This window comes from Leptosomus discolor, chromosome 4 (genome assembly GCF_034619465.1).
Source record: "Leptosomus discolor isolate bLepDis1 chromosome 4, bLepDis1.hap2, whole genome shotgun sequence".
Classification (NCBI taxonomy): Eukaryota; Metazoa; Chordata; class Aves; order Leptosomiformes; family Leptosomidae; genus Leptosomus; species Leptosomus discolor.
The window spans coordinates 53,319,709-53,341,010 of record NC_141394.1 but is presented as its reverse complement, the minus strand read 5'-3'; the positions used below and the strand labels follow the sequence as shown (position 1 = coordinate 53,341,010).

Below are 21,302 nucleotides of genomic sequence, written 5' to 3'. Positions count from 1 at the left end.
TGGGATTATCAGCAACAACAAAAAGATACATGATCTAATTGGCTCATCCACTATCTTAACTGGTCACCTTAGGCTGGTTCTTGCAGGTTCAGCTGGTTTGAGAACATTGAAAAACACGAGTAATGTGGAATCACCAGATTTCCAGTAATGAAGTAAAATCCTCTCCTTCCAGTCTGCTCCATGCAAATCACTACCCTGATGCATTCTTCCCTTTTCCAAACCCAGACTTAATGCCTTTGTGCTCTTCCAACACTGAGCTGTTATTTTAAACTTATGGCATATAACTTTATGATGCTAGAAAAATATCTAAGTTAATAGCTTTCTCAACTGTTTTAAATTTGAAAAATAAATGCCAAGAAAGGGTTGGGGATGGTTAACCACTGGGCCCCTGGGCTTACACACAATTAGAATTATCCTCTTCTCAGATTCAATTACCTCAGAGATTATGTATTGCTGAGCTCTTGCTTGAGTGCCATGGACAAAAGCTAGATATATTATGGCTTGTCCAACTCTTTAGTTACCATTTTTAAAAGATTGGGGTTTTTTTTTTCAGCCATATTGTCAAAACAGCAGAAGCTTTTTTAAGAAAACAAATAGCTTTTTTACTTTATAAATAGCGCATAGATTGCAACTAGTTCTGCAGATGCCAATGTCGAAAAAGAGGATTACTAGCCAAAAGACAAAATGAGGCTAATCAGTTTAAAGCACGGTAGTTAAATTAAAACCCAAAATTTTCTAAGAAGTTTTTACAGCTTATTTTATTCCATGTGCACATTTACAACTACCGTGTTGGAAAAAGAACTGTATCAAAGGGTTCGTGTAAACTTGATACCTTGTTGTGGGTTGCTGGAGCATCACCCGTGAGTTAAAATGTTTACGCAGCTCGCAAAGATGTCATCTTCTGTCCACAGCCTTTTAGCTACTCAGGGCCTTGGGAGAAGCCTTGTTTTCAGGCCCCAACTGCTGCTCTTCCTCCGCACAGCAGTAAGGAGAAACTGCAAGGTCCATTCTAGAGGCCGGGACTGGCGGGAGTTTTATCGTCAAGGGCAGAATTAAAATGCCATCTAGGCCAGCATTCTGTCCTCGGCAGCAAGGCAGGAAGCAGGTTCAGAGCACACTCTCTGTCAACCAGAGCCAGAGGTGGGTGAAGATCTTTCTGGGAGCAGTGGAAGGCTGGCAACTATTTTCAGGACTTAGCCTTCTTGTACCAGCTTCCAGTGTTCAAGCTGTTCAAGATGGATTTTTATGTCACTGCCAGCTCAATGCGATGACTAAAGTTTCTATGAGGAAAACCGCTTTGAGATCCGCATTGACGTATTTTAAGAGATTTTATGTTCTACACTTACTCCTAATTTCTCTTTGTGGTATTTGCCACAAATGTAATTTCTTTCTTCTTCTTTGTGTCTGCACTCAAAGAAAACTAACAGAATTCTATTGCGTCATTTAATGTCAGCCAGAAGTGTGCTAAATGGCCAAGTAAACAGAACAGGAATGAAAATGAAGACAGATACTGATGCCCAATAAGAGGTACTACAGTAGAAACTTGGTTTATGAGAAACAAGCATCTAGCAATGTTTTGGATGAAAAACACCTTTGTTGACTCTGCTACTATATGTATAAAAATGGAATTGCACGATGAAAATCTACCCAATTACACCACATAACTCAGGATCTGTACATGACACCAGAATATTTAATTTCAGGGGGAAAAAATGCCTTTTGGAAAGGTAGGTTGTTCATGTGAACTCCAATGTCATGCCATACATGAAACTTTAAAACAAGGTTCTCTATGCAGGCTATTCAAAGCTTAAGTTTCCCCCACCCAGAGCTGTGTTGTGTTTATGACACAGTCAAGCCCTCTGGTCTGATTTTTCACAAGCTGTCCTGCTGTGAAAGAGGGGTCCCTTTTTTAGTTTCCACAAACATCCTAAGACACTGAAGGCTCCACTTGTACATACAACTGGTCAAAACTTGCTTTGACAGTCGTTGGTACTCAAATTTTCTAATGAGTCTTGCAGTAGTTAATGCAGCATTCGCAGACGTAAAGTGAGAAAATCAGGAAAAATGGCTTGCTGCTTCCCATTGCTTTTAGAACAAAGCAACTTCTTTATGAAATGTGTAGTTACGCTCTCAAACATTCACAGCACACTACGAATGTTAAACTCTTACTGGAGTGGAACTAAAAATAAAATCAGACAATTTGTGGAGGAAAAAAAATCATAGAGAGCTGTTAAACCTAAAATATTACCTCCAGCTGGGAGAGTCCCCGAGCTGAGAGCTAGGACAGTACTAGTAAAAGTAGCAGCGTGTTTATGCTGTGGTTATGCTCCCCCCAGCAGCTGCCATCAGCCGCCAGTAGAAGCACGGCACTGGACTGTACGTGTGTTTGGCCAAGTCCTGCTTCTGGAGATGGGCGAGGGTGTCCTAGAGGAGATCGCCACGCCGCCGGTCATCCTTGCTGAGGGGACGGACGGGGCATTTGGGGACGCAGAAGCGCACAGGGACCACCGAGAGCAGCGGCGACAAAGGGCAGCGGGAGGAAGGAGAGGCGGCTCTCGCAGGCACGCCGCGCCTCGGGAGGGTGGGCAAGGAACAGCCGAGGTGAGTCCCGGCGACTGGCAACGCACAGAGCGGGGGACCTGCCGTGCGAGCCCGGCCCCCGGCTCCGCGGGGAGGGCAGCCCCTGGGCCCGGCCGGGCCTGGCCGCACGGCCGCTCTCCCCCTTCCCTTCCCCTCCGGCCCGGCCCGGCCCGGCCCGCTCCTCCCGCCGGCAGCCAGGAGGCCCCTCCGCCCTCCCCACTCACGGGCCCCGGCCCGCGAGAGCCGCTCGGGGCGCGGAGGGCGCCGGGCCGCGCCCGGCCACGTCCCCTCGCCGCCCGCCCTCCCCCTCCCTCCGCGCGGCCGGGCGCCGCCGGGCCGCCCCCCGCATGCCCGTGCCCAGGGCGCCGCGGGGCCGGGCCGGGCCCGCTTCCTGTGCGTGTCACTCACTCGGCGGGGGAGGGGAAGCGCCGAGCAGGCGGCGGCGGTTCCTCCGCGGGCGGTGGCGTTGGGCCGGGCGGGCCCTCGTAACCCCCCGGCCGCCGCCCGGTCGCGGCCTGAGGCGCCGGCGGAGGCCCGGGGCGGCACGGCGGTGCTGCTCAGCGGCGGGAGGCCCCGGCGCCGCCGAGCCTGGGCCCTCGCGTCCCGCGGGAGGCGGCCATGTCTACCGGCGAGGTGGAACGACTGTCGACGGACCTCGGCGGGGCCGCCGGGGACGAGGAAGAAGAGTGGCTCTATGGCGGTACGGACCTTCCCAGACCCACGTCCTCAGCCCACCTCCCCCGCACGCCGGCCCGGCGCTCTGCCTCGCCATGGCGGAGGGGAGAGAGAGAGTGGGGGGGGGGGGGGGGGTAGGCCGCGGCGTGCGCCGCCTGTCCAGGCCGGCCCGTGACTGAGCGCTGCCCGCCGAGCTGGGCTGGCCGGCAGCCGTTTAAAAGGGTCCCCCCGTCCCGCCATCCCCGCGACTGCTCAGTCCCCTCCTCCTGGCCAGCCCTCCGGCGGTGCCGTCCCGGGCCAGTGCGCGGCCCCCTCCCCGCCGCGGCCGTAGCTCCCTGCCCCCTCCTCCGCGGGCGCTCGGCTACCGGTCTCGGAGGCGCTGAAGATCTCCCGGCCCTTCTGCCCTGGCCGCGCAGGCCGAGGCGTGCTGGGCCTCCGCGGCGGGAGGCCTACATAGCGCTCCTTCCTGCCCCACACGCACCTCTGGGGCGGCCGAGCTTCTCCCCAGTACGCCCCTGGCCGGGCTCCGAGTGTTGAAGTACTGAAGCAGCCTTAACTTTTTATGCATAAACTTTATTTACAACCGTGGGGACTTCCTTCACGTTCAAATCGTAACAAAACCTGTAAACTAAACCCTGCCCCTGTGGGGTACCTGTCAAGTACAGAGCACTGTGAGGGCTTGGGGGTCTGCTCGACTGATTTCACAATTGAAACGTTGTGAAAATGTCTCAGTAGTAAACTGAAGAGTTGCCTAATAATCTGCATGGGAAGTCATGGTTGGTATTCAGGGGATTTTATTCTGAACTACTGTGTTTCTTTTATCTTGTGGTAGATGAAAATGAAGCAGAGAGACCAGAGGAGGAAAAAGCTAGGTGAGTATCTTGGCAACTGGAAGTCCTGTAGTGTGGCTGCACAAAAGTTGTATTCATTACATTCTTCCCAGCTGATTGAAAGTCCATGGTGCCTGAACACTCTCTGGTGTCTTTGAAGATCCCCTTAAGACTGTACGTTTGGTCTGGTATAATGATTTGGCTTTTCTGTGAAATGGTTTTACCTGTGAAATTGGCACACTTGAGTATGAAAGTTATTTTAAGTTTTAACTGTATGGACAGCAATAGCCCCTCACAAAATGCCAACAGGTCTTTTATTTCTGTAATCATTGTACTTTGCAGGCTTAGGAACGGATCAGACTTAGTTTGTTCTAGATAATTTAGAAATTAAAAGATAGTCTGTCTCCTGAAGAGTTTACAATATAGCTACAAAAAGAGGAATACAAGGAAGCAGTGGAAGATAACCAGCTAGTTTGATGTGCAGGTCGCGTAACACATCTGCTTAGGGTTTTGGGGCTGGCTTTATTTATTAGTAAGACAGTATTTGAAAGACACTTAGAAAAATTTTTGGAAGTAATTTGGGGGAGCCTGCTTGAGTTATAAGGAGCTTTGTGAGAGAAAGCACAAAGATACTCCTTTGAAAATCTACCTAAGTTGATGAAGGTTGATAGCAAGGACTGACTGGAAGTGGGATTCTGTCTCTCATGCTGAATGAAGGAAGTCTCACAATTGGAAATTGTTGATTGTCAAGATAAGTTAGACAAATAAAGGGGAAGCCAATGCAAGAAAAGATGCATTGTTATTTTCTATAAATGCTTTCAGTTAACAAATTTTTCCATGAGAACTGTTGAATTTAGTTGCCCTTGTGGACTGGTCCATAAGTCTGTTCAGTTGCTTTTTTGAACTGAAGTCAACTTTTGACAGGCACAGAGTAATGCAGGAGTAATGACCTCCACCACTTGACTACATAGGATATCATTTTGAAGCAGCTACTAGATGCAATTATTTGATTGCCATTAGTTCTTGTGTTTCCTGTCACCTTTTCTATGTCACTTGTTTTCTAGACCTCTATTGCATTCATCTTGAATCATCTCTTTTTTCAGGACAATGAATTCTGATTATTTGTTTGCTCTTTATTTGGAAGTTATTCCATATCAGTTGATTTCTTGTGTCCAGTTACCTTTTCTTGACATGGCACCTTTTGTCAGTATTACTGTTGTCTAAGAAAATTGTTTGCATGGCAACTGAAATGATCTTTAGAGACTGGTGGTTTACTCCGGTTTCTGGTCAATAGTGTCTAGCTTGGCATTTGGCTGCCTCAATACATAGTTATGGACTAAGAAGCATAACAAGTGGTAGCTTATGCATCTTATGAGTTGTGTTTAGAACTCTGGAAGTGTGGTGACAGTTTATCTGTAAAAAAGTTTTGGTCTCTGACCTCTCAGTTTTGGCATTCTTTATATATATAGAAATTGTGAGGTTTTATTCAGGTTCTGTAGCTAGTCTTTCATTTTACTGGGTGATGAAATGAAATGGTCAAGCTTGAATCCTGGGGCCATACCTGGGCTGTGTTGGGTTTTGGTGCAACGTTCATGAGTAGGTATCTTGCCAACAGGACACAGGATCAAAATCATTCTATTCAATAAAAATTGGCAGTTGCTCACTCCATTTCAGAAATATCTTTTCAGTGAAAGAATATTGTTTCTAAATGGCTCCCTGCTTACTCTGCTGTTTGTGGTGCAATGTCGTAACAGTTAATGGAACTGGAAGTTAAAATACTGCTGTGTAAGAAACAGCAGTAGGTAAGCCCTGTGAGACAGCGCATTTGCATGGATTTGACAGTGCTGGTCATTTTAGATGGACCAGTATTTTTAAAATTTTTATGGTTTTCAGTCTACAGTTAAAATATCATTAAATTCATCATTGAATTGTAGCTGTTCCATATGGTGGAAGAAAATTTCACAATGCAGATATGGGAGTTTTGATTCAGTGCAACATTACCTATGGGTATTTAGATGTTTTTTCCATTATGTCTTTGAAAAGTGTCAGTCTGTAGAAAAAAAAAGGCTGTTATTCTCCCTTCATATATTACGGAAGATTTCACTTTGATTTCAAAAGAGGATCCAGGTGTAATGCCTTATGACTTCCAGCTATTCTACAAACATCCAGTTAGTATGGTTTATGATAGCTAAATATTATCCTGATAATATAAAGTTATATTCATCTAGAATTTTTTTTAATAAATTAAGTTTTTTTGAATTAATGCTGGAGCTTTGGTTGGTCTCTGGAATGATGTAGCAAGGCTTTTTTCCTGGGTAACCAATGTATGTGAGATAATATGTGCATAAATACCTAGTTTCATCTTTTCTTGTTTGTTTTTGTTTAAGTGCTCCACCCCCACCTGGAAATGAAGAGGAAGCGGCAGAAAATGGCGTTGTGAAAACGGTAGTTTTAAATGTGTTTTTGAAATCCTGCTTTAATTTGGTTTGATTTATGGGGTATTCATAATTTGGCTAGGACTTATAATTAAATGAATTAATGCATAAGTGTATGCCTTTGATTTATTTTTTTTCTTTCTAAAAGGTGTTTGACACTATCTGCAGAAACTCTGTATAAATTACTGAATTAGGAAATCCAATTTCCAGCTGCAGCCCACTTTTGAAATCTAACTTAGAGAAAATAAATGAACAGTACTTTCAGTTCTTTCGAAGGGGGGAAAGATGGTCCTTCAAGACAGCTGTCTTTTCTCAAAAGACATCCCTTTCAAAATAATACTCTGTTTTTCCTCGCTGATTGGAATAAAAAATCCTGTGATCATTTTTCTTTTTTAAACATGATAACCAGCATTTGCAGAACGATGTGAAAATATGGATCAAGAGATGCATTACACGTGCCTTTCAGAGGCAACATAACAGACTTGTTTGGTAGTAGTCTTCAATGTTCAGTACGTCTTACAACTTCAGTGTTAGTATGATGAAGAAAAGGACCAGGAAATGAAAATTACAGTTGCAATGTTGATAAAAGGCCTCAGTTTACTGTGAATAGGAACAGTTTAAATCTATTCTGTGAAAAAATTGTAATTTTACTTCACTGGGATTTTTTAGCTTATGTCTGGCAAGAATTCTTTTTAAGTGATGCAGGAACCATTATTATGATATTTGTGCAAGTTTTAACAACTGGCCTCTCAAAGTATATTGTTTTCAGTAAGTCTAATACTTTATTTATGAAAGATACTACAATGTATTTAAAGTTGGGGAAAAAAAGCCTTATAAAAACTTTAAAAACTTATTTCAGTTGTTTAAACTGAAAAGCTCTTTATTTTAAGTGCACCAAAGGCACTAATTTGTGCTGATGCTAATACTGTAAGTGAGCACTAGATTTAATACGATAGATATAAGGAGACAATAGTATACATTTTTGGACTTGTTGATTTTAAAATATTTCTGAAAATCCTCATTGGTGCAGTTTCCTTATACTTAAATATCATTGTATTTTTCACTTGTATAAAGACTAGCATTGCTAGGGTGTCATTGGAACTTCTCCATAAAATAGAGAATTTCATGGTAAAAGGTGCACATGTAGGGTCAGCAGCAACCTAGAAAAATGGATGATGTTCAGGTTGATTGAATAAGAAAAGGTGTATATTTCTGTGAGGAGGGAACTAGAAATCATTGTTTGTAAGTGAAATTGGTTTTACTTGAAAAGGTACGTGCTCCAGACAAAATTTTGTTTTCCCTTCGATGCATTTGTAATGGCTCTCTACTGTGTGGGTTGTCTGGTGTGTGAGAGAGTGGTGAAGTTGTACTTTTCAGCAATGGGGCATTGAAAGACTGTCTTCTGTCTTCAGCTGTTGTTTACAGAATATCTATACTGATCTAGATTTCCCCTCCGCCTTGATTAGACTCCTATTGTATTGTATAGCAAGGATCAACTGCACTTCAACATCTTACATTCTGTGCAGCTGCTTATTTTTGTCTTAATTTATGTACCAGGCAAATTAATAGATGGTGTAATAGATGAGGCCTAGAGCTCAGCTGTGCTTGGATAACTGCAGGTTACCTGGGTAGAATCGACTTGTCTTTGGTATGTTCAGCCTCTTGCTGAAGGATTGAACAAGTATGTGAATAAGGGTGATCTGGTTGATGAAGTTCAGTTGGATTCCACAAAGTTTTTGAAGAAGTTCTTCACCAAAGGATTTTAAGAAAACTAAGCAGCTATGGGACGAGTCCCACATGGGTAATTGTAGTGTAAAAGACAGAAAACAGAAGGTAGCAGTAAAGGTTCAGTTTTCACAGTGAGGGACGGTCACCTCCAGTGGGGATTCTCTGGAATGTTGTGCATAACCTGTGCTGTTTAATGTGTTTATAAATTACTTGGAAAAGGGTTAAACTGTGGAATCACAAGTTTTCTGATGTTACGAAGTTACTCAACATAGTAAAAGCAAGGACTATCTGAAGAACTGACTGGTTCGTAAATGGTTATTGAGATTCTGCACAGAAAAAGAATAGTGATGTTCATTGAAGGAAATACAGGTTTACAAATAAAATGGTCATCTCTGAGCTGATCATTACTGTTTAGGAGGGATGCAGTAAGATATGTAGAAAGATCCATGAAATTAACAGTGAGGAGGTGCTTGTCTGGAGTCCAAAAAGCAGTTAAACCTTGGGAAGTAGCAGAAAATGAATAGAGAATACAAGATGAGAGAACAGAGAATAGAAAATGAATAAAGAAATGGAAGAGATCATTATACCATAAATTCATGGTTCAGTTGCACCCTGAATTCTGTGTGCTGTTCTGTTCCCCTCGTGTTGTAAAGGGTTTCCTTCAACTGAAAAAAGAGCAGCAAGAGTAATTGAGGTAGCCTCCATACAAGGAATGGCTGAGTAGGCAAGGACTTCTCAGCCTCGAAGACACATATACACAGGATATGATGGAGGCTAACAAAATCATGTGTGGAGGATACAAATAAGGATTAACTCTTCCCAGCCCCTTCCCTATGAGAACTGCAACTGTTAAATGAAAGTCATAGGAGCCAGGATGAAAACAAATAAAAGAGGCTGGATCTTCGTGCAATAAACGGTGCTATGGAACTCCTTGCCAAAGAGCGTGTCACTGCTGGGAGTTTATGAGTCCAAGGGAAGTCGGGGCAAGTACCTGAGAGAAAGATCTGTTGGAGGTTACTAAATGGACAAACTAACTGGCTTAGCAAATGCCCTGAGCTGATCATAATGAGCAGCTGAAATAGTGTCAGGGAGGAGGATCATATGTGTTTGCCCTGGTTTTCTTTTTTTTCCTCCGCTGTGGTCCCTGGGAGGGGAAACACAAAACAAAGCACCAAACAAACCCAAACCACTGGACTAGGTGAACTCTTGGTATGAACTTGCATGACTATTTTATTTAGCAGCAAACATGAATGCTGTGGGACAGAACAGCATGCAGTGTGCTCTTCTATGTGTTTTCTTCAGCCTGTTCACTGAGAAATTTCAGGTATTTTATACAGTTTACTGATGTTAGGAACTGAATAGATTTCTCTGAAGCAGAGTGTTCATCTACAACTGGAAAAACATTTATTTGAATTACTCTGGATACGTAATTGAGGGTGGCAAGAAGCTCCCTCAATCTTTAAGTTCTTTCCTGAGTGACAAGATAAGAGTAGAAGTGGTGTGTATGAGCTAGATAGAGGGAAAAAGGATATTAGTGGAAACTATTTTGCACTTATTTAGGATACATCATGTGTTAGAAACAGAGCTTAGTATTAAAGATACTTGCCTATTGTGATCCAGATGTTTCAGATACTTGTAGCATTTCAGCAGATGAGCCTCCTAAATTTACTGTTAATGTTACTCTGTTCTGAGGTCTACGAAAAGGAGAATTTTCTTCTTTTGAAGATTTCTAGAATCATTAGTTTTGTCTGGATTATTTTTTCCACTGTAAAGGTAAGTGACTGCTTTTTGTCTAAGCAATGACTTTTTCTTTCGTAGAAGGTGGCAGAGGCTGAGGATGACAGTGATAGTGATAGTGATGATGATGAAGATGACGTTCAAGTCACCATAGGGGATATTAAAACAGGAGCTCCACAGTATGGGTAAGTTATTTGCAAACATTAACTGGGGGAGCTTTCAAGATTACATTGATTTATGAATTCAGGCTCTTTAATACTTGTCAGTGTCAAATTGTATGCATAGTTTGTCTCAATTTAGGGTATTTGCAGCTCTTTAACAATGTTTTTAGTGATACAGTGACTTGAAAGCAAAAAAGTGAAATTAAATCAGTGAAATGTCTTGAAGAGCTGTTGTACAAGTTAAATTTTGTTTTCGGATTTTGAGAAATAATTGTGTTAAGTTTGTAGAGAGTTTTTTATCATGGTATGGCAATGGTACATAGCATTTTTAGGGTCGTTATTGTGACAGTGACATTTTTGTTGCAAATGGTAGAGTGGTAAGCACAGAGAACATTAGAAACATTTGTCCTTGCTCCTCTTTGTAGTGGATACTGTTCTAATTAGACCTCTATCGTTTCAATTCCTATTGATATTCTCAAATAAGATCTTAATATACTTCAGGATGGAACTGCCAGTCTCTGGAGATAATTTCTCAAGGTCATGGTTTAGGCATTTGTAGCATACAAGAAACTTTTTGCTACTGTTATTGTCCCATATCTATTATTGTTTTGGTAAAGAGCTTGTTTTTTACCGAACAGTTTTGAACAGCATTAATTTTACCCCAAATTATGAAATATTATTTTTCATTACATGGAAGTTTTCTGAGGGAAGTTGTTTGCTTGTTTATCTTGCCAATCCTAATGTTTTTATGTTTAATGTTTTTATTAAAACCAGAGTTACTAGAGCTATCTTTTCTTAATAGAATTATGACAGGTCTGCAGGTAGGGTTGACTGATGTATATTAGTGTGTTCTTAAATTTAGAATGCAGGTGATTTACTCATTTTTGAAACATCGTATTTTTGAACTTTCAGTATTTCACATCCTAAACTAACTGTGCAAATCCATGTAATAGTAAAAATAGCAATTCTTTCATTTCTTTATTTGTCTGCTTTCAATAACTTGCGGTATGCTTGTGGTGCAGGCAGTGACCTCAAGTTTTGTAATACTAAAGCAAAACTAGATTTATATTCTCAGTGGATTTGCTGGTGTTCTTTCCATGAATATGGAAAACAATGAACAGATGATCCTAAATCTAATTAGAATAGAAAGTTTTATGTAGAAACGGTTGTTTTCTGGAAATCCTTTTTTCTGGGCAAATTGGGCAGAAAGTTCATGGAAGTGCAGTAATCTAAACCAAATTAGATTCTTGATTTTAACTTCAGTATAACAAGTTCCTTTTATAGGATTAAATGATTTTTCATATAGTAGTCAACTGCTGTTTAAAAAACCAGTAAAGTTTGACAGTGTCATGCACAAATACAGCATGGCAGATCAGAAGGTTAAATGTTTTGTGTCAGTTTTGTACCGTTGTAGCACTTGAATGAAAACTAAAAAACTGCATGGAAGTGATACTGTAAACTATACACTCCCTTCTAATTATGTACTAATCTCATTAAGTTTATGGACTGATACCACCTGTGAGGATAAGCTGCATTGCACGCAAGTGGTAGTGAAAGCTAGCTCTTAATGTTCCAAATGAATGATACTGTAATTCCTAAGGCAGATAAATCAGTATCTAGATTTCTGAATGCATTTTTATGAAGAAGACGCTCAAGTATTTTAGAAAGTGAAATGTTACATGCTTTTTCTGTTGGTCACAATGATAGGTGATTGCTAGAAGTGCATTGAAACAGACAGACTTTCCATCACTGTAGAGAAATGCTTGTATTTTCTGGTTCTGTACAGATTAAATGGAATAATTATGAAAAGAGAAAAGGATCCGTCTAAACCCTTTCTTTTTTTTTTAATTTTGTTTTTACTCTAATCCCCAGAGTGTCATCTGTATCCCTAAATGAACTTCATTTTTCCTTTCTCTCTTCTTCTGGTTCTGTCCATTCTTGTTTCTATCAAGGTCTTTATCCTTTCAACTCAGGAAGAGTGACTGGGACTTGCTTCACAACTGTTTATTAGTTGGAGAAGTTGCTACTGAGCATAGAAAGGTACACTCTCTTCCTCCTAGGCTGATCTCTTTACTTTTACAGTGTTACCAGCCTGGAAAACTAGAGATTCAGGATGGCGATTGAGCCTGGGTCCAGTTTGTTTCTGGATCTAGCTAACTCTTGTTTTGTGTTTTATTTTGTTTTAAGAGTTTTCTCTGTCTAATTAAGTTTTTTGTTAATTTCTTTAAGTTATGGAGCAGCACCTGTGAATCTCAATATTAAGACAGGAGGACGAGCTTATGGATCTTCTGGTAAGAAAATTTACACGGTAATATTAGTACAAATTTTTTTTGCTTGTTTTGGATGAAGGAAATAATTTTCACTTCCAAAACTTCTTGAAAGATTTGAATCTGACTTTTTCTTTCTATTTTATGTTGTTACAACTGTTACACACATTGTTTGGTAGAGACAGAAGGCTCTAACTTTCTAACTTTTCTTCACAGGTGCAAAAGTTAAAGGAGTGGATCTAGACGCACCAGGCAGTATTAATGGTGTGCCACTTCTGGAAGTAGATTTAGATTCTTTTGAAGATAAGCCTTGGAGAAAGCCAGGTAATGCTCCGGTTTACGTTAAACAATACGTAGGTTGTTTTAATAATAATCCCTGTTTACTGCACATAGTTGTTATCTACCCTATACCTAGAAGATACTGTACAATATAACTTGGAAAAAGCAGCTACGTAACTCGTTGCCTTTGAGCTGTGTCACAGCGTGTGTGGGTGTGCTGTGTTTCTTAGTACACATCCTGCACATATGTCAGCAAAACGAGAGGACGTGCCCTTTATTTTTTTTAAATACATGTATATCCTGAACTCTTGTTGGAAATCTGTGTTTCTGTGGAGAGTGCTGCCATTGGTCTGTGCTGTAAAAGAGAAGATAAAGCAGAACGGAAAATAGTTCTAGTAAGTTTGAGCATGAAGAATGGTGAAATGTAGCTGCTTGTGCTTCTTTCTTCACGCATAGACGTCCATAAGCTTTGAAGAAGCAGCTGGTACTACATGGGCTTTCCATAAGTCTCCTGGGCATATTGTCTAGTTGGCTCAAGTGATTTGACCAGACTTGTCCGATACCGGAGTTGGTTGGTTGTTTCTTTTTAGTGGCAGTATATCTTCCTACTGTGTGTATTTTTGTTTCTGGTGTTTGTGTATCGCTTTGGCAATGCAAATAGTGTCTACAAAATGGAAGAAAGAAGTCTTCAATAATTATCTAGTGCTTCAACTGTTAGCTATTTGAAATGTATTCTGTGCGTTTGAGTTATGTCTGGTCTCTCACAATAAAAATACTTCATGGCAACAAATGAAACTAGGAGTCGAAATGAAGAGTCAAATACAGAACAAGCAAAAGGGAGTTGTTCTTCACTGAACATACAGCAAACCTGTAGATCTTACATTTATTCTATTGTAAAGATACAGGGATTGTAATATCCTATGATATTCTGTAAGTATCTACTCTTGATCCCTGAAACAGGATGCTAGGCAAGATACTTTTTCTGACTAATGTTTTTATTGTCTTAGCCATGCTGGAAGACTGTCTTATACATTTCAGTAGTATGTTTTTAGATGAATACCTAATCCCTTTTGATGTTCTAAATAGAGGTGTATGTATGTCCAGTGAAGAAAAGATGAACTTTGTAATGTCCTAAAACCCCATGCTTTTCCATTTAAAGGGGCTGATCTCTCTGATTATTTCAACTATGGGTTCAATGAAGATACCTGGAAAGCTTACTGTGAAAAACAAAAGAGAATACGAATGGGTCTTGAAATTTTACCAGTTACCTCAACCACAAATAAAATTACGGTAATTAGTACAACTTTTGTGGTATTCTACATGCTTTTTTTCCGTGTAAGCTGCTTTTGTGTCATAAGCTTGTTCTGCCTGGTTGAGTGCGTTTGTTAGAATTTGCACCTGACCCCAAACCCTGAGCCTAGAGTGTTCCTGTGTGGCTTCACTGGCAGTTTGTGTGGATAGTGTGACAGACTAGCTACAGCTAGATGACATCTGTACTATTATTCAGATTGTGGCCCATCACTTAAGAGTTGTATGGTATCTTAATGGGCAATGTGTTATTTAACTTAGGCTGAAGACAATGCTATGGAAGTAAGACCAAGTGCAGAGATTCTCGATGGCAGATACCATCTTTTTAAGGTGAATTTTAGTAAACTTTTGTTGGTTGCTCTCATTTTTGTTGAGTATTGCTTCCCATGCCACCACAGACTGATAGAAGAACAGCTGAAATGGACATTAGCCATTATTTCAAACTCCCATCTTACATCAGTGACTTCCTCCTTATGTCACAAAATTCTGATTAAAAAAGTATTGCTTTGTTCATCACCCTTCTGCAAGCATGTGAGTTAATGGCCTGGTGAATTTCCCAGTGAAACTAATTTTTCTTTATGTGATTGTTTATTTTTCGTTATAGTACATTTGTTTGTGCGAATTAAAGAATTTGTGCAGGTGTGCTGGGGAAGCTTTTGTAGATTATGGCATGTTTATTTTTACTGTAGCATTGTAGCTCTTACTGTGTTTTGTAACATATCCTTGGCAACTCTGAGATGTGAAAATCAATTTTCCTTATTTTTCTGTTGTCCTTTTGGGATTAGATGTCAATAAATCAAGTTATATATAATATTTTTCAGTTTGGAAATGCTAATTTTCAGAAAGCAGAAAAATCTATGTGACAGGATTTACCTTAAGGATTGAGCATTTTTTTCAACTTCTCATTTTCTTATTTACTCTTCCATTTGAAACTAAAGTTAAAATTAAAATGCAAAGGTTATTTGTTTTGTTTATTTTCAATATGCAGTCATTTTCGTTCTTGAGCTGTCCTTAAACTGACTGGGAACTGTTTATTGCTTTCTTCTGTATACTCCTGTGACAGAAGTGTCAATTGCAGACAGGTATTTTTGTATCCCTTCATACGCTACTCAAAGGTATCCAGTAATTTTGGTTTTATCTTAGCAAGAACAGATCAGAAACTCCCTGGGGCTTTTTGCCTTCCCCAATTATCATTATAATAGTCTTATGAAATCCTGGGCAATGGGGCTTACAATTTGCAGCTGACTACACTCTCAGACTTGTCTGAACTGTTGTACTGAAGGAAGAAGGATAAGTATTCCAAACCAAAGCTTCCCCTGTTTTTGGCTTAATATTGACTCTCTGGGGGTCCAGTGATCAAACAGTACATAGAATAACTATGTTGTAAGAGTGTGAATTAAGAGATTGTCATGTGTTTTACAATGAGTTTACCTATAGTTAATAAATAATTTCATTAACTTTTTTCCACTCTTCTGAAATACTGGGTCTCATGTTATTTACGTGGTATGTTTGGATTAATCTTCTGTAACTGGCAAGACTTTGTCTCCTACATTTTCCAGTTCCTCATTAGTTAATAGAGTCTTACAGTTTTTTCAGATAAATACTTATACCAAGCCTATTCAGTATTTTTTTTTTTTTTTCATATTTCTGGATACTAAAGTTTAATTAAATTTTTAACAAATCTTAACTGTTTATGTGCGGTTTTGTGGGTTTTGGAAAGAAGTGCCTGTGTTTAGAAGTGAGATTCTGCAGAAGCTTCATAGTTCACTTGTCTACAAGAAGCTGTGAGATCACAGGCTGTATGATGTTATACCATGAGTGAACTGTTTAGTGATGTAGCTATGTGGTTGGTGCAGTCTTTAAAAACTGAATCAGTACAGGTTTGTCTTTAATGCTAACCCATGTAGGTTTTTCTTTCATGTATAATGTGCTGCTGAAGCGAAACAATACTTGAAGTACTTGCACCAAAGGTCTTTCATAGCTTTAATAACGTGTCTCTGGAATTTTGTAGTACTTCAGAAACAGCGATATGTTTTTGAAGAATTCAGTCTGAACTAATGAAAAATATTTTAAAGTTTGTATGACCTAGAGTATGAGCTGACTTCCTGGTATGACTCAGAAATTAAGTGGTTATTACATCTCATGGTCAGTAAGGCAGACAGAGGATCCACTCAGTTTCTTGTCTCATGGTTTGTTGTTGGGTAGCAGACTTAGATACCTCTGTCCTTAAGATTATAACAATTTTTATTTTTTTCAATGTTTGCTTCTTTTTAAAATTAAGATGTTATATTGTTCTTACAGGAGATTATACAAGACAATCAGTTTGGTCTGTTCATGTCCAAATCAAATGCTTGGAAAAGAAATATTAAAACTGTCTAATGTTATGTAACGATTTGTTCTTTGGCATATTGCTTGTTATATGTATTAAACACTGTACTTAAGTAATGTATTCTTATAAAATACAGTATTTTACTAACTGTGCAAAGGTGACAGTTTTTTAAGAATCTGATTGAAGTTGGGTTTACTTTCTTTTTTAGTTGGCTCTGTGCTATGTTGGGTGTTGAGGCTACTACGCTTCTGAGTTTAAACTAATGGTGAAACATTATTTTGAAGGTACAGCAGGGCAGAACTGGAAATTTGGAGAAGGAATTGGCAGTGCAGTCGACCAAAGCTGATTTCGCATCTCCTCCTGCCTTATTCAAATCAGGAATTCCAACAAACAGGTCAGTTAGTTGTAACTCGAGACTAAAAAAACCTTTCATACTGTACCTCTGTGTTTTTGAAGTTCATGATTTTTGTACAAATAAAGGAAACTATGTTTCTGTAGCAGGTAGAAATGAGGGGAAGAGTAATCCTTGTAACTTTCAGCCTTCAGTCACCATTACACATGAATGCTGTGCTACCTTCTTGGCTATTTGGGAAAGAGAAAATAGAAGGGAAGGGGAGAAAAACCAGCAGGACCAAATAACAATTCAGCTATAACAATCCAGTTGTTAATGTATGACACTGTGTTTTTTGTGTAGAATTAGATTGGCCAACAAAATACTTCTAGTTAGTGTCTTTATAGGTATTAGCTAACACACTGTTTCAGTTAAACAAGACTGAATCAGACAGCTGTGACTTCAACAACTGGAAGGATTCCTGGAACCCAGACTCTTTCCTGCAAGGTAGCTTTAGCTTCTCCGTATTTGTATATTTTACTATACTTTCTTTGAAATGAGAGAAATTATTTCCTTACTAGGGTTTCTTCCCCTCCTTCTTCCAGCCCCAGGCTTTAGTAAGTTCTGTCCTTTATATCTAAGATACTGCTGTTTGGCACTTGGCTTAGGATCCATGCTTCTGCTTTAATTCAGTTATCGATTGATCCTGTTCAGGAGTACGCAGGTTGTATGCTTTAGTCATCAACACTTAAAGATTAGCATCTACCTAGTCTTTAGTGCTGCATCCATAAGTACCTTGACAAATTCGGAGGCATTCCGTTCAATTTTTCCTTCCTTTAAGAGTCAGTTCAACACCCAAATATATTTCTCTTGGGTGGAAAAAAAAAAAAATTTGCATGATGCTCTTGCCTGCATTTTTCTTTCTCTCCTAGAATATTCCTCCTGTAGCCTAAATTCTTCTCTGAGCTATCAGGTTATACTGCTCTGTTTTTAGTAGATTTTTAGGTCTTTTTCTCCCATTTTTCTTTATCTAAGTAGCAGTAAAAGCATTCCAAACTTTGTACCAGTTTTTTCACTTTACTTTTCTGAATTGCTTCTGATGTGCGATGTTCTTGTAATGGAGTTCTCAAAATTGAATGTGCTGTTCACAGGGTAAGGATTCCAAATCTGTACCTAGTACAGGTTTTCAGTTCTTTATGCATCTCACTGGTGGACAGAGAATCTCTAAAATACTTCAGAAAATATTTAATGACCAGGATATTAAAATGTAGTTAAGCCTAAAGTTGTAGAACAAATGCATTGCATAAATTCTGTGATTCTGTGCAATTTGCATTTGTTGTGAGAAAGCTTAATACAATAAGGTCATACATGTGCATGGTGTAGACTTCGTAAGTGAAATCTTTGTTTTATGCTCTAGCTGGGATAAATATATCTTACCATAGATGTCTGTATGCCATATTTTTATGTGATACTTTTTTTTTCTGCCTGAAATTAGCAATCCAAAGTTTAAATGATCACCTTTCTGATTTTTAAAGGTTTAAAGATAGTACATTCATTGTTAATCAGAGCTTTCCTGAGAAGCTTAAGATGTGTCTGTTTTCTGCAGGAGCTAAGTTTACCTTAGCAAACTTTGAGAAACCCATATGTCTTTAAGAATGAGAAGCCAGTAAGTGAAGTTGGTCTGTTTCGTAGACAAAGAGGAAAAAAATGGTTCATTTCCAGTTGTGTCACTTGTGCATTCCAGTGGTTAGAATAGGTTGTTTTATATACATTTGGTGTGAATACTGTAACTGTAAGTTGTTACAGTGGCAAAACTGACTTCTTCCCATATTTAGTATCTGCTCTGTTGGATACGTTTGCTTAAAATAAATTCTTGTGTAAAGAAAAAGGTGTTTCTACCAACTGGTCAGAAGAGATTTTGAAAGAAAATTATATGCTCAAAAGACCGAGAGTAGCTCAGTGAATGAATATACCTTAACCATATGAATTATATATACTTTCACTTGAATGACTTCTCCAGAATGCAGCTACTATTTTCTGTATATAAAAACCATATTACTAATTTCTTTACAACCGGGCAGTGTTCTATGGGATTGGGCTTTTATTTTTCTTTAATTAGAGTTAATTTTAGGTAGGCAGAAATTTTTCAACAGTCCAGCTCATCAGTTAATTTAAAATAATTGCCTTTATGCCATGCAGTAGCTTTGTTGTGAAATTGCTGGAAGCATTTCTCATGTAGCAGTAAAGCTTCTCTTAGCTTCTAGTGGATATATTTGGTGAAAGGGAGGGAAAACATGTAACGGGGTATAGCAGCGTTGGTGTGGGGATTGGTAAGGAGCTGAGCATGAGAAGAGGAACTCAAAGAGCAGAAAAGATAGAGACACAAGAAAAGAAAGACCTAGGCAATTTATCTCACCAAAAGCTGTACCTCTTAGTCACAGACAAGCACTGCCTCTAGAAAAACCAGTTCAGGCATCAGAAAGTGGCAGGAGCAATGTAGGAGAGACAAATCACCCAAATTAAGGTAAGGGGAAAAAAAAAATCAGGGCATGATACTAATTTTAGTATTTTAATTCCCCATTTACTAGACAGGGCTGCAATATCACTTCATGGATGATTTTACACATAGGTATTGCAGCCCATATTTCTCCTTAATGGGAAGTCTTAAGGACAGATAGTAGGTTTTGCTTTTTTAGAATTTGTTTGTAAACAAATATTAAAATAATTTTGTGCCTACTTTTTTGCCTTTTTAATTTGAGTACAGTAGATGTTTGTGTATGATTGCAGTTCAAATTCTCAAAAAAAAAAAATCTCAGAGGTCTAGCAAGATTATTACTCATTACCCATATGGAAGTTTTAGTTTACAAAATAGACACAGAATTACTGCTCAGCAGCAAATTGAAGTTACTACTTCACTAGAATTGCATCTTAAATATTTAATTCAAAGAAAAAGTCAGTGTTTGTTCATACAATGTGTCTGTGTGAGAAATTTTGCTTGAATTTGTAAACAATGACTGTCTCAATCATAGCTGAGCTACTAGTTGTGTGGAAATGAATCCTGAACCTCTTGTCTTGATTCTTGATTAGGGCTGTGGAATAGCATAAAGTGTTGTGTAAAGTAACCCTGAAGGAGTAGTTAGAACATGATGGAAACGGTTTAGTAAATGCACTTCATATACAGACAATATGGTATAAAATAGAATGTTTGTTCTCTACGGGTAGTTAATTAAAGATTCGTTCTGTGTGTAGTCACAATTAAGGTAAAAACCTGAAGGAATCTCGTTTGAGTTTAGTGCTTTCCCGAACATGAAGGTTTGACATATATCAAACCTGTCCTAACCATAGAGATATCTTACTGATTTTTAGAGCAGTGCTTTTCCTTATGTCGTTTTTCAAGGACTGTGAGATAGTATTTCTTTAGTAGCAGAGAAATAAGCAGAAGTTTCATTGACAAGCTGGATGCAAAAACTGGTATTTTCTCATTCCAGTAATAGCTAGAATAGTTTTCCATCACGCAACTCTGTTCTGTCAGAAGCTCTTAGTTTTTTAACCTCCATTTATGCTTTTTGGATTATTACTAAAGAATACATTACATTTAAATGAATTTTGCTTTCCAAGAAATTAGCTTGTCAATGTGATGGTCTGTTCATCAGCTTTCTCTGTACTTGGGCCTTTCTGTAAACCGAATTTTTATAGAAAATGGATTTGTGATATGTCATTACTATGAAAAAATACAGGTTTCTCTTGTTTCATGAACTAGCCTTGCAAGACTAAATGATGAAAAATCAGATATTATTTTGAAAAAATGCCTATTTTGTTATCAATGATTTCTGTATTAAGTTTGTTTGCTTCTTAATGATATCAATCAGTGAGTGGTAAGTGAGCTGAGCAAAGTTGAGGCTGTCTTCGAGAGGAGGGAAAATAAAGCATAAAACACTTAAGCAAGAAGGAACACAAGAACGTTTTAAATACAGTTTTTAAAGTATACTATAATTCTTAAACTAGACTATAAGTCTAGTCAATAAATGTGGCATCCAGTAGTTAGACTGTTTCTGAATTCTAAAAATGGGGAGGAGAGGAATATGTCCAAAAAGCAGTTAATTATTTATATTACTTGTGGTGGGGATAAGTGATTTCTAAAGCTAAGAAATTGGAAAATAATTGGGTTTGTCTTTTTTTCTTTTTTTCTCCTTTTTTTCCCCCTTTTCTCTTTGCTCTGTAGAACCTAAATAAACTCAGCTTGCCAAATGAGATTGAGGTATCTTTCTGAATTAAATCTCCATTCAGGTTGGCGTTCGTAATGCAAATAGCTTGTAAATAACCGTTCTCCAATTTGAGTGAAATCACTCACTGAGTTGCTGGAACATTCCTTTCAAGCTGCACTTTGTATGAACTCCGCTGTGGGTTCATATGCATCCCACACGCGTGGATTGCCTTTTTATGTTTGGGTGTATCCATTGGGAATGCATCTGTATCCCAGGTGCCCTGATCGTGTAAGGGACAAACCAAAGCCCTTTCTTTTCTTTGCATACAGCACTGAGACAGAAACCTAGTAGTGCCTGCTTAACATCTTATCACTAAGCTAGATAATGGCTGGGGAGTCTGTGAAATTTCCCTATGTGCCAACGTGCTATGACTTAAT

General features: G+C 39.2%; 1 protein-coding gene across 42 annotated transcripts in view; it reads left to right on the top strand.

Moving 5' to 3' along the window:
* The first annotated feature begins 3,191 nt into the window (after positions 1-3,191).
* Positions 3,192-21,302, top strand: part of FIP1L1 (factor interacting with PAPOLA and CPSF1) — a 43,722-nt gene continuing 25,611 nt past the window's right edge. For 5 of the 42 annotated variants that reach the window (XM_086463846.1, XM_086463844.1, XM_086463842.1 and 2 more), the window contains exons 1-11: positions 3,192-3,302; positions 4,044-4,127; positions 6,473-6,530; positions 10,067-10,170; positions 11,523-11,525; positions 12,376-12,437; positions 12,630-12,737; positions 13,852-13,982; positions 16,614-16,727; positions 18,605-18,619; positions 19,096-19,184. In XM_086463846.1, coding sequence (XP_086319972.1) covers positions 3,199-3,302; positions 4,044-4,127; positions 6,473-6,530; positions 10,067-10,170; positions 11,523-11,525; positions 12,376-12,437; positions 12,630-12,737; positions 13,852-13,982; positions 16,614-16,727; positions 18,605-18,619; positions 19,096-19,184 — 872 coding nt within the window. In that variant the 5' untranslated portion in view covers positions 3,192-3,198. Of the gene's footprint in view, positions 3,303-4,043; positions 4,128-6,472; positions 6,531-10,066; positions 10,171-11,522; positions 11,526-12,375; positions 12,438-12,629; positions 12,738-13,851; positions 13,983-14,261; positions 14,331-16,613; positions 16,728-18,604; positions 18,620-19,095; positions 19,185-21,302 lie in introns of all 42 variants that reach the window. The other 37 variants (XM_086463862.1, XM_086463861.1, XM_086463854.1 and 34 more) reach the window with 19 other exon arrangements.